This window comes from Bombina bombina, chromosome 5 (genome assembly GCF_027579735.1).
Source record: "Bombina bombina isolate aBomBom1 chromosome 5, aBomBom1.pri, whole genome shotgun sequence".
NCBI lineage: Eukaryota > Metazoa > Chordata > Amphibia > Anura > Bombinatoridae > Bombina > Bombina bombina.
The window spans coordinates 813,792,986-813,805,535 of NC_069503.1; the positions used below are offsets into that span (position 1 = coordinate 813,792,986).

Sequence of the window (12,550 nt, forward strand, 5' to 3'; positions counted from 1 at the left end):
CTTATAGATGTGAGACCAGTTGCAGTCTAAACCAGTGATGTATTGGGTCTAGACTAGTGGTGGTGAACCTTGGCACTTCAGATGTTTCAGAACTACATATCCCATGATGCTCAGACTGCATAAAGTCAACAGGGGTCACATTTACATATGCATAGGGAAATATACATATGTAGATGTGATTACTACGTTATATTATGTACAGCTAAGGGGATCTGCAGGAAAACTCCCTTCAGGACACTATTGGTGTTTTATTATATTTCAGATTTTAACCCCTTAGTGACCAGATATTTTTTAATTTTCTTACCGTTAAGGACCAGGGCTGTTTTTACATTCTTGCGGTGTTTGTGTTTATCTGTAATATTCCTCTTACTCATTTACTGTACCCACACATATTATATACTGTTTTTCTTGCCATTAAATGGGCTTTCTAAAGATACCATTATTTTCATCATATCATATGACTGACTATAAAAATAAATATAAATTAAGATGAAAAAAATTTAAAAAACAATTTTTTTTCTAAATTTGACCCCCAAAATCTGTTATGCATCTACAACCACCAAAAAACACCCATGCTAAATAGTTTCTTAATTTTGTCCTAAGTTTAGAAATACCCAATGGTTACCCCCTTCACCCCTTAAGCCTGATTTCATACTAAAACTTCCCCAAAAGACCAGAGTATTTTTAGCATATTTGCTATCACTCCATTTAAACAGAAATAGAGCCTTTTTTATATTTACCTATCAAAACTATATATATTTTTTTTTAGTAGACAACCCAGAGTATTGATCTAGGCCCATTTTGGTATATTTCATGACACCATTTTACCGCCAAATGCAATAAAAAAAAATGTTAACTTTTTCACAAACTTTAGGTTTCCCGCTGAAGTTATTTACAATCAGTTTGTGCAATCATGGCACAAATGGTTGTAAATGCTTCTCTGGGATCCCCTTTGTTCAGAAATAGCATACATATATGGCTTTGGCATTGCTTTTTGGTAATTAGGATGCTAATTGTAGTTGTATTATGCCCAGCAGTGAAGGGGTTAATTTGGTATCTTGTAAGATTAATTTTAGCTTTAGTGTATAGATTACCCTCCCACTTGCCACATCTCACCTCCAGATCCATCCCTGATCCCTCTCAAACAGATCTCGTTCCTCCCCCACCCCCTAAAGGTCACCCATCTTCAGTACTGGCAGAAAGTCTGCCAGTATAAAAATAAAAGGCTTTTTTTTAAAATAATTTTTTTAATATATTTTCTGCAGTGTAGGATCCCCCCTTACCCCCCCAACCTCCCTGATCCCCTTAAACAGCTCTCTAAACCTTTCCCCTCTACCTATTAGACAACATCTTAGGTACTGGCAGCTGTCTGCCATTACCAAGTTTGCTGTAATTTTTAATTATTTTTTAATTAAAAATACCAATATAATTTTTTTTCTGTACTGTAGCTGCCCCCCCCTCATTTCCCTACCCCCTTCCAGATTGTTTTCCCACCTGCTCCCAATCCCCTCCCGCCCTTCTCCAGCGATGGGCCACTCACCTGCCTTCCAACATTTGGCACCATCGCTGGCCGATACAGAGAGGGCGACAGAGTGGCCCTTTCTGTATCGGTTACTGACCAGAGGGTATTGCTGCAATACCCTTAGAGCATCTAGAAGTGATCGCAATCGCTTCCAGCACTCATTTTAACTTAGGACGTGCTAGGTACGTTCTTGGTCCTTAAGGGACTTTTTTGTAGGACGTACCTAGCACGTCCTCGGTTGTTAAGGGGTTAAAATTTGATAGCATTTCTCACTCCCACTGTTGTGGTTGTCACAAACAATACTGGCACTATTAAAATCATGTTTTTAAAGGAGATCACACTTTCATAGTTAACTATTGCAATTCGTTTCCACCCGCACCACTGCTAACCCATCTATATACATCTTTTAGGTTGTTAGTATAGGCAGAATGTTCATTGTGTTGCTTTACAACTTTCACAAGGATTGTTTTAAACAAGATTTATTTCTATTGTTTGTTAAAGGCACATTTCCATTTGCACATGGATTGCAAAAATGATGGCGACTGTGAGTTTCTATGCAAAACAATTATACAATATATTTTTTTTCTTTACAGGATTATAACTTCTTTTAAATTGTAAATCATGACCCCATTGCCTTGCTGCTTTCTGTGCTTCTAAGAGACCCTTAAACGAGGTTGCGCATTCATGAACAGCCTAGGGGACGAGCCTCCATGCACTAAAAGTCCAAATTCGTTCACAACAGTGCAAACTTCATTGAACTCACGGTCATGAATGCTCTTCCAGATTACAAATGTTGAAGTACTTGAAAGTGATGCAGCATAGTTGTAAAAAACTGACTAGAAAATATAACCAGAACATCTCGATGAAAAAAGGAAGAAGTTTTACCTACAAATGTCCTAAGTAGCCACATCCAATTGTAAAAGGTCGCTAGTCCCGTGACTTGCAAGGGAGCATGCATTTGGCATTTGCAGGCAGTCAAGAAAAGGCCTGTATGAAAGGCATGGAAGGAGGGCACCTGTGACCCCACTTCACCCCTGCAAGAGTGGAACATCCCAAGGTGGGGATATCTGTATAAGAAGCTGCATTCAGAAGTGAGGTCACAGGTGTCCTGGCAGGAGCAAAACGGTAGGAGGTGTGTGGTGCATCGACTTACCTGGAGATGGAGGCGTTATTGGAGCAGTTGCTGTCAGCGGCGAGAAGGAAGGGAGAAGACTGGGTCCGGCAGCAGTTGTCCACGGCTGGTGAGGCGGCCACGGCAGTTCCGACGGAGGGATCAACAGACCGGAGCGGAGGACGGCCGGCCAGGAGGTCGAGGCCACCGGAACGGCTGAGTCCTGGAGTCAGTACCAGGTCCGGTCGGGAGAGGATTCAGCCAGGACGTCAGGAGGTGAGGCAAGCGAGATCGGAAGGCAGCAGAGGTCGCAGGACAGGAGCAGCAGCGGAGGTGAGGCCTGGAACGGTGCCGGGGACTGACATCACGGATGGGCGTCGAGGAGCGGAGCCGGGCGCCAACAGAGGACGCGGGAGAACACCGAGGAGCAGAAGGAGCGGCGGTGAGTCAGGTAAGATGAGCTGAGTTATCGAAGATTGGTGGATTTACGGCTGAGTTATCGAAGATGGATTTAAAAAAAAAAAAAAAAAAAGGGGGGAGGCCGGTTCAAACACGGGAGACGGGGGCTGTAAGAAGGGGGCGCAAGGTGAGGGTCTGGCTCAGGGGGATAGAGATGGGCCCTAGGGGATATTTTACATGGGGAGGAGAGCCGGGGAATTTCAACGGCATATGGGAAAAAGCGGCCGGGGATGAGGCCTGACAGTTAGGAACGGGGTAATTGTAATTTAGATAGGGGGCCTGGCGGGAACCTGGTTTAAAAAAAAAAAAAAAACGGCCGGGGATGAGGCCTAGCAGTAGGTAAAGTGGCAGTGGGGTTTTGTAGACGGCCGGGAATAGGCTGAGGGAATTAGGAGTGCTAGCGGGCGGGGGAGGGGATGAGCTGGCAGTTTTGGCGGGCTCCGATCACGGCCTTAGGCGGTGAGCCGCGTGGGGGATGGGGTATCCTGATAAGGGAGCTCAGTGTAGGCCGCTCACGGTGGGAGTTCCGTGTGCGGTCTATTAGAGACAGTTGCATCAATAGGATCCCACGCCGCAGAATGCATGGCGGTGGGTCTTTATATAAAAAAAAAAAAAAAAATTTAATAAGTCAAAGTAAAGAAAGGGGGAGGGTCGTTCCCTTATATCTGGTCCTCTTGAGCCTGGGAGTAGCGGGCCCTTGGTGCCCGGGGGGACACATGGAGCCTTCATTTAACGTTGTGGGCATCCGGATAAGGGGTTGAGGGGGGGATTGTCATGTTACCGGGGCAGGTGGGGTGCGGGTGGGCCCTTTAAACATTTTTTTTTTATAAAGGATAGATATGTATAGCATAAAGCATATATAGATAGCAAGGGAAATTCATTGACATTTAGTGCCACCCCCTTGGGGGGGGAGGGGGTTTGGAGTGGAAGGGGTTGGGGGGGGGGCTCCTGGAAGGGCTGGTAATCACGTTGTGTCTTATTGCAGGAGTAGTCAGGGACGAACGCAGGGGCGAGGAGGCTTTAAACGCCAGTGTTGAGGCGATTCCAGCACAGCAGGAGCAGCAGACGGAGCCACCGCTCGAGCTCAACGCCAGCGGTGACTTTAATGTGGAGGATGAGGATCCTCTGGAAGGCACGTCAGCGGGACCGGTGACGGCAGGACAGGTAGGAGATATGTCCGCCTTGGCACAGATTCTACAATTATTGTCTCCTCAACGGAGTGGAGTGTTACATGGAGTGGGAATTAGCAGAGGAGGGTCTGCAGTGAGGGGGGAGTCGTTGGGGAGAGAGGTTATGGTTATGTCCCCTTTACAGGTAGCGGATGACGGTAACAGAGCAGGGAGGAGGGACGCTCTTCCGGAGAGAACGGGGACTGCAGGTGGACGCAGGAGGTCTAGATCACCACGGAGGTCACGGGGAAGAGGTCCACCAGCTTCGCCTACGTGGACACGTTTGGACAGGAGCCGCGATCGGAGCAGATACGGCAGGGAGAGATCACCTGCCAGGAGAGAGATGGTAAGGAGACGCCTGGACAATAGCCGAGGACGAGACGAAGGTGGTAGAGATAGAGGTCGCAGAGAGGAGGCGAGGCCAGCACAGGCAGAGGGGCTGCAGACGGTGCAGCAGCCAGCAGGTGAGATGGCTGGTGGGGCACTTGGAGTGAATGCGGCGGTGAGTGGAGAAAGGGAAGTGATGGTGGCGGGTTTGAGGAATTTATTAGCGGCAATCGAGAGGCCTGGGGCGGGGGCGTCGGTAGCAGCGGCATGGGTCCCACCCGGGCCAGTTGCGGCCATTGGGGGGCCTCAAGGGAGCACGGGAAGCGGGTCGGAGGTCCCTTCAGCAAGTGGGGGTGAGGTGGTCCGAGTTCCAGAGGGAGCCCTTAGGAGGCCGTGTCTTTGCTCAGTGGGCCCGCTCGGGATCCACTTGACCAGCGAACTCCGGGAAAAAATCGCAAAACGGGAATTTATTGAGATATTGTCGCTTTTGCCTTTAGAGAATGTCCTGGAGGTAAAAGAGGACGAGAAAGAGAAGGGCAAAAAAGAGGAGGAAGAGCGGAAAAAGCGGTGGCGTAAACTGCCAAAGACTTTTGGCAATTGGTCGCGGGCTTTTCGCATTTTGGCCAGTGTCATTTGTGAAAAGACGCCCGAACAGGGCTCCTCGCTGTTTTGTTATTACAACGAAATCGGGGGGGCGTATGGGACATACGGGGGTATGGCGTGGTGGAGATAGGATGAGGGGTTTTCGGCAGCGGATGGCTGTGCGTCCCGAGATGAGATGGGACGACAGAGATATGGGGTTATGGCTCGAGATGATGACCCCCTTGCGGGGGAGTCATTCCTTTCGGAACTCTGGTCAAGGGACCGGAAGCAGGGTATCGGGGGGAACAGGTACGGCAATCCGTAAAGGGCTCTGTTTCCAGTTCAACAAAGGGCAGTGCAGATTTGGGGCATCATGCAAATACAAGCATGAGTGTTCAGGTTGCGGAGGAATCCATTCCTTTGCAAAATGCTTCTGGAAGGGTAAGCAGGGTAACAGGCCAGGGGAAGTGGGTGTACCGGGCACGGACGCCGGTGAGGGTCGAAAGGATGGTTCCTTGGCTAAAGTTGTACGCCCATGAACGGGGGCATGCGGGGGATGCTGAACTGATTTTAACGGGGTTCAGTTCGGGATTCCTGATCCCGCACAGGGGTCATTGTGCAGGTAGGGTGGTGGGTAATTTGAAGTCGGCCAGGGAACGCCCGGAAGTATTGAGGGAATTTTTTTTTAAAGAGGTGAGGTTGGGCCGGATGGCGGGCCCATTTCAGGACCCGCCATTACCGGATTTGAGGGTATCTCCGTTGGGAGTAGTCCCCAAAAAGGTCCCTGGGCAGTTCAGGATGATACACCACTTGTCTTACCCAAAGGGTATGTCTGTGAACGATGGCATCGATCCTGAGTTAGTCTCGGTTAAGTATGCATCGTTTGACAAGGCGGTGGAGCTGGTGAGAGCAGCGGGAAGGGGAGCGATGATGGCGAAAGCGGACGTGGAGTCAGCTTTTCGTCTTCTCCCTGTGTATCCGACATGCCATCACTTATTGGGGTGCGTGATGGAAGATGAATACTTTGTTGATTTATGCCTCCCGATGGGCTGTTCCATCTCATGTTCATATTTTGAGAGGTTCAGCTCCTTCGTGGAATGGGTGGTCAAGCGAGCGGCGGGCGTTTCCTCGATGGTGCATTACTTAGACGATTTTTTGTTCGTCGGCCCGGCCAGCTCTGGAGTGTGTGAAAAGCTCGTTCAAGCTTTTGATCGGGTGACCAGGGATTTCGGAATCCCTGTTGCGGCAGAAAAATCGGAAGGTCCGGTTACGCTGTTGAGCTTCTTGGGAATCCAATTGGATTCAGTCAACATGGAGTGTAGGTTGCCGGAAGATAAGGTGGTAGACCTCAGGACGGTTATTGGTAAAATGGTGGGAAGCAAGAAGGCCACCTTAAAAGAAATCCAATCCTTGCTAGGTAAATTAAATTTTGCGAGCAGGGTCATCCCTATTGGCAGGGTGTTTTGTTGTCGTTTATCCCTGTTAACAGTGGGAGTATCGAATCCTAGGCATCACATCAGGTTGCCAAATGAGGTAAAAGAGGATTTGAAGGTGTGGCAAGTTTTTCTGCAAGAATTTAACGGGAAGGTCATAATGCAAGAGAAGGGCTGGTCGGATGACCAGTTGTGCTTGTTCACTGATGCGGCTGGAGCGCATCGTTTTGGAGCATACTTGGCAGGAAAATGGTGCGCTGGACAGTGGCCTAGTGAATGGGCCGAGTGGGGTCTGACCAAGAACTTGACCTTCTTGGAGTTGTTTCCCCTGGTGGTGGCACTGCGAGTTTGGCCGGAACACCTCAGCAATAAAAAGGTTTGCTTCCATTCAGATAACCAAGGAGTGGTCTGGGCAATCAACCGCCTAACGGCAAATTCGCCGGCGGTGATACGGTTGTTAAGGGTGTTTGTTTTGGAGTGTCTGAGGTGCAATATCTCTTTTCGAGCGATGCATGTTCCGGGACGGTTGAATGATATCGCTGATGCTTTGTCACGGTTTCAGTGGAACAGGTTTCGAGAGGTGGCCCCGGAAGCGGACCAGGAAGGGGTCAGATGTCCCGAGGACCTGTGGCATCTGGGTTGTCAGGAAGGTTGAGCTTGGTGAACGGAGCACTTGCACCTGCTACATGGAGGGCTTACGCTCGAGTGTGGAAGGTGTGGGAACAGAGGCTGTTGGAGGAGCAGAGTCTGGGGAGGAGCGGTTCATCGGTGTGGTTGAACTGGATTGGTTCATGGGTGAGGGATGGGCTGTCGCCCTCTGAGGTCCGAAAAAGAATGGCAGCAATGGCATTTCTTTTTCAGCTGTTGGAAAAGGAGGACCTGACGAAGCTTTTTGTGGCCTGAATGGCGGTTCGGGGAATGTGCAAGGGGGCGAGGCGAGCGGACCAGCGCAGACCGGTTACGTTTGCTGTGCTGTAGGGGCTAGTGGCGAGTTTACATAGGATATGTTCGTCAAGATATGAGGAATTGTTGTTTAAAACAGCGTTTGTGTTGGCGTTTTTTGGGGCATTCCGGGTGTCGGAGCTAGTGGGCAAGAATAGGCAGGATAGGAGCGGAATGGGAAGACAGGACGTGGTCGTGAACGGAGGGGTGGTTGAAATGTGGCTAGGGAGCGAGTGGTGGCGGAAGTGCTTGCTAGGTCCTATTGAGGCTTACGCCTAATAGAGTATGGCTGGTGTTTATTAATGATTAAGAAAGGAAGTAGAGGTGCGCCCCGCCCTGGAAGGGGTGGGGGCTTATACTTAAGCAAGAGCAAGCACGGAGGTGTGGTTAAATGATGTTGTAAAGGTTAATGTATATGTTAATTTATTTGGTTATGTTAATAAAGGAGCTGCGGCCTTTTCTCTCCCAAGAAGGTGTTGTGTGGTTTTTTGATTAGGAAACGAGCAATGGGAAATGTGGGGTCAAGAAAAGGCCCGTATGAAAGGCATGGAAGGAGGGCACCTGTGACCCCACTTCACCCCTGCAAGAGTGGAACATCCCAAGGTGGGGATATCTGTATAAGAAGCTGCATTCGGAAGTGAGGTCACAGGTGTCCTGGCAGGAGCAAAACGGTAGGAGGTGTGTCCCGCCCTCCCTCCCCAGTGTAAAGTGGTAATTGTCGCAGCATTGGCGGAAGTGCTTGCTAGGTCCTATTGAGGCTTACGCCTAATAGAGTATGGCTGGTGTTTATTAATGATTAAGAAAGGATGTAGAGGTACGCCCCGCCCTGGAAGGGGTGGGGGCTTATACTTAAGCAAGAGCAAGCACGGAGGTGTGGTTAAATGATGTTGTAAAGGTTAATTTATATGTTAATTTATTTGGTTATGTTAATAAAGGAGCTGCGGCCTTTTCTCTCCCAAGAAGGTGTTGTGTGGTTTTTGATTAGGAAACGAGCAATGGGAAATGTGGGGTCATGTTATTTCCCTCCTCAGTTTAAGGAAGTTTACAATGAAATCTCACAAGATCAGAATAAAGCAAAGTGTGACATCACCACTGATGAAGCTGATTGGCTGTATTTTTTTCTTTTTGTCAACATGCCGCTGACAGTAGCTGAAAAATAACTGTTCATATAGCACTTATCACTATAAGCTGAAAAAGTGTTGTGGTAAAATATCATCCTTTTTATCAAAGAGATGTTCAGGAGACATTTTTAGTCAGATTTTTACAGTTTTATTGCATATGGGTATTATGTCCCTTTAAAAAAAACTAACTCCTGATTATATTCAGGAATTGGAAAGCTGCAATTATATTTAAAAATAGCAACCTTAACCAATGGATTTATAACTGATTGCACTGTAAAAGGCAGTAAAAAAGTATAAACATGTATGTGTATAATGTAATGTAATCATCATTGACCACCCCTATCCTCTATACCAACCACTAATATATATGTATAAGTTAATCTTTTCTAGAAAAAAAAGTCTTATTTTATTATGCCGAGTAATAATATAATTGTTATTATTACTACATTAAACTATTTTTTCATGTACGCATAATATATACCAGCAATTAAGTACTGAATTATGAACAATCTTTATAAAAATAAATGTTTAATAAGCATTTAAAATGGTCATTTTGAGAGCAACATTTCATGGCTGTGCAGTCCAAGAATAGATCCCTTTAAAAGCCTCAGCAAGTTTATCTTATTAAGAAATCACTGAGTAGCATGTTACAGGGATCCTGCAGGATGCACTCTTGCTCTTTTGTTTTTTGAGTGCTAGTCTTTCTTTGTATGTTGTATTAATTTGTTTTGTAATTTTCCTTATGGCCCTTGCACCCTGACTTGTCTGGGGTTAACTACCTGGGACTTTGGGAACGTTATAGCTACCTGTAAGTGCTATTGAGAACCCAGGGATGTGCATGTTATAGGATGTGTACCCAGTCCAGTCTGAGAGTGCAGTTCCCTTCCATGTTTTGGATATGTCAAGGAAGATTACATAAGTCTGTGCACCCTTGACTTGTTCCCAGTTTGTTTGACTGAGAGCTTGCATTGTATGGCTGCATTAAAGGGACAGTATACTATAAAATTATTTTTCCCTTAATGTGTTTCCAATTACTTTTTTTTACCAGTTGCAGGGTATGAAATGTATGAGATTTGCTTTTTTAAGGATTATTTGTGTATATGAATTAGCTGATTTGTGTTTTGAAGCCACAACCTAATAAAATGGGTTGAGCTTGTAGGTATAATCAGATCTTATTACTTTATCACATTGTGTACATAAACCTGCTTCTTTATCTTATATCTGTCCGTAAACCAATCACCAATACTTGGGGAGAACAATGGAAAATTTACATTGTATTACCTTATCTCTTCTATAACCCACTGGGAGTGTAATTTCTTCTACTGGCTGTGTTAACACAGCTTGGCCTCGAGGCCAAAAACTTTAAGGATAGTTGTGGATACCACAGGCTACATAAACTATTTCAAATGCCAATATAAGGGTAATGGAAATACTTATAAACAATTTAATACATTCCAGCAGGTAAAGTGGATCTTTGGGAACAAATTAAAGGGGATCATTTTTTTGAGTAAACTGTCCCTTTAAGGACACAGGTTTTGGGTAGTAACTCCACAACACACTGCTTTATTCAGGACAGGAACGTGTATTTTTAAAATAAATAAATATATTTCAATTGTCATCTTTTAGAGGAAACCAGAAATAATAGAATACAATATCACTTTAATGTTGAGCTGTGAGTGCAAAGGAGGACCCCTAGCTATAAAACTATGTATAGCAATGAAACCGTATGTACCTGCTCCACATGACATCTGAGTTCCGCCTCTTCTACTTCCCAAGCTGCTCTGTCATCTGTATATTGCTGCTGCATCTCGAACCGTTCTTTCTCTTCACACTGCAGCTCAGCTCGAAAATCATCCATTAAGTCCATTAAGGCAGCGAGAAGACGATGGTTTTCACTTGCCTACAAAAACATCATTTGCTTTAATCTAAGAATCTTAGATAAAAAAGATTCTCTCTACTTATTGAAAATACATATTGTGAAAATACATTTGTTTTTTTTAACACAAAAGCTATAATGTTATAGAGACAAACAATTGGAGATTGATTTCTACTGCTGTCTCTTGCTTAAAAAGCTTTTTATATCCAATACTGCAGTATTGAACATTTCAGTATAGATGATGGTTTAAGCAGGCAAAAGCAGCTATTCCAAATGACAAAAAGTATAGAACTATTTGTAAACAGTTTAATACACTCCAGAAGGTAAAATGGACCAATGCTAACACATTAACCAGTTTTTACACTGTCTGGTCTACAGTGTGTGAATAAAGCGCTACAGCTCATAAATAGTTGGCAACAAGTATAAGCAGGTATTGGGAGCTATCCAGCTATACCGCTTTAAATCAGAAATTAAATGCACTTTACTATTATTATTATTATTATTGTTTATTTTGTTCTTGAAATGTTATATTAAAGCTGGTGGACAGTTACCAGCATGTGGCAAAATATATCTGTTGAAAAGACTGCAATGGGATTTAACATCCCCACTTTTACAGCGATACAGGAAAATAACTATTTTTGTATTGTCCTTTTTTATTCTGCAAACAGTTACCTTCTCATATCTATCACCTAAATTTCACCCTACTACTCTCAGTCCAGTTTGTTGCTGCTTCTGGTTACATGAGCTTACAAGTTGCCAACATATGAAAAAAAGTACATCAACACTTTGCGGCAGTGTAATCAAATAACCACCAGCAACAGTTACATAAATCTCCTTCAACACAAATACACTGAATATAAATTGCACACACTGTGCACAAAATATTAATATTAAAATATATTGATCTAATCAGTAAACTGCAGGAGATTCACAGATGATAGTTCACCTAAATAAATAAATTATGATTTTAGCACAACAAACATCTCATGTCTAATTCCCACAGCCAAAGAGATCAATGATAAAATGACACCTAAAGGCAAATTTTAGCGTGGGACAATTATAAATTGGAGCAGTTGACAAGTATGGATGTGAGAGGTGAGACTTGATATTAAACAGCAAATCAAAAGCAATCAGTTTAAGATAAAACTGCAATATTTAATAAATGTCTGTCTGGCAAATAAAAAATTGCTGGCCAATTTTAGGGCTGGTGACGCTACACTAACGAGATGGGAACCTGTAGCGTTCCTAGACCCTCCTAGAACTACAAGTGATTTAGCTATTTATGAATGACAACAACACTTTACACATTATTAAGTAGTTTTATCACTAAAGGTTGTATTGACCCATTATGCATTGAAAATATTGAATGGAGCCTACATTAGACAACATCAGCGTTTACTATCCACTGAGTCAGCGAAACAGCAGCACATTCACTGCCATTCCAATATCATCCACTGAATGGAAATTACATATCTGTTTAACAGCAGAGAAAATATTTCAGATTCAAATTGATCTACTTAAAAATAATAGACTTTGAAATGCCCTGGTACTGACTTGAGGGCAGCAATTAAAAATTAAAAAAAAGGTTATATAGAGAATTTGAGAAGTATCTTTCCTGGTCTCAAATAAATTAGTAATAATACTGCAATGAAATGAATAAAATAAGTAACAATAAAAAAATTATAAAAATAATTTATCCCTATATACATCGTTTCTGTAGTCAAGGGATTTTGTAATAAATTTGCATTTGGTCTTAGCTAACTGCTTTTATGTTAATAGTATAAAAAAATTTCTCCATGCAATACTATATTAGACCAATTAAAGGGACATAAAACCCAATTGTTTTATGATTCAGATAGGGCATAGAGTTTTAAACACGTCCTTAATTCTCTTGGTATCCTTTGTTGTAGAAGCAGCAGATATGCACTACTGAGAGCTAGCTGAACATATTGGAAAAACCAATGACAAAAAATATATATGTGCAGCTAATCATCAGCTAGCTCCCCAA

General features: G+C 44.1%; 1 protein-coding gene across 4 annotated transcripts in view; it reads right to left on the reverse strand.

Annotated features, from left to right (window-relative positions):
• The window catches only part of MTCL1 (microtubule crosslinking factor 1), a 279,300-nt gene that overhangs the window by 37,852 nt on the left and 228,898 nt on the right, over window positions 1-12,550 (reverse strand). For all 4 annotated transcript variants that reach the window (XM_053714926.1, XM_053714925.1, XM_053714924.1 and 1 more), the window contains one exon: window positions 10,399-10,566. In XM_053714926.1, the coding sequence (XP_053570901.1) occupies window positions 10,399-10,566 (168 nt within the window). The remainder of the gene's footprint in view (window positions 1-10,398; window positions 10,567-12,550) is intronic.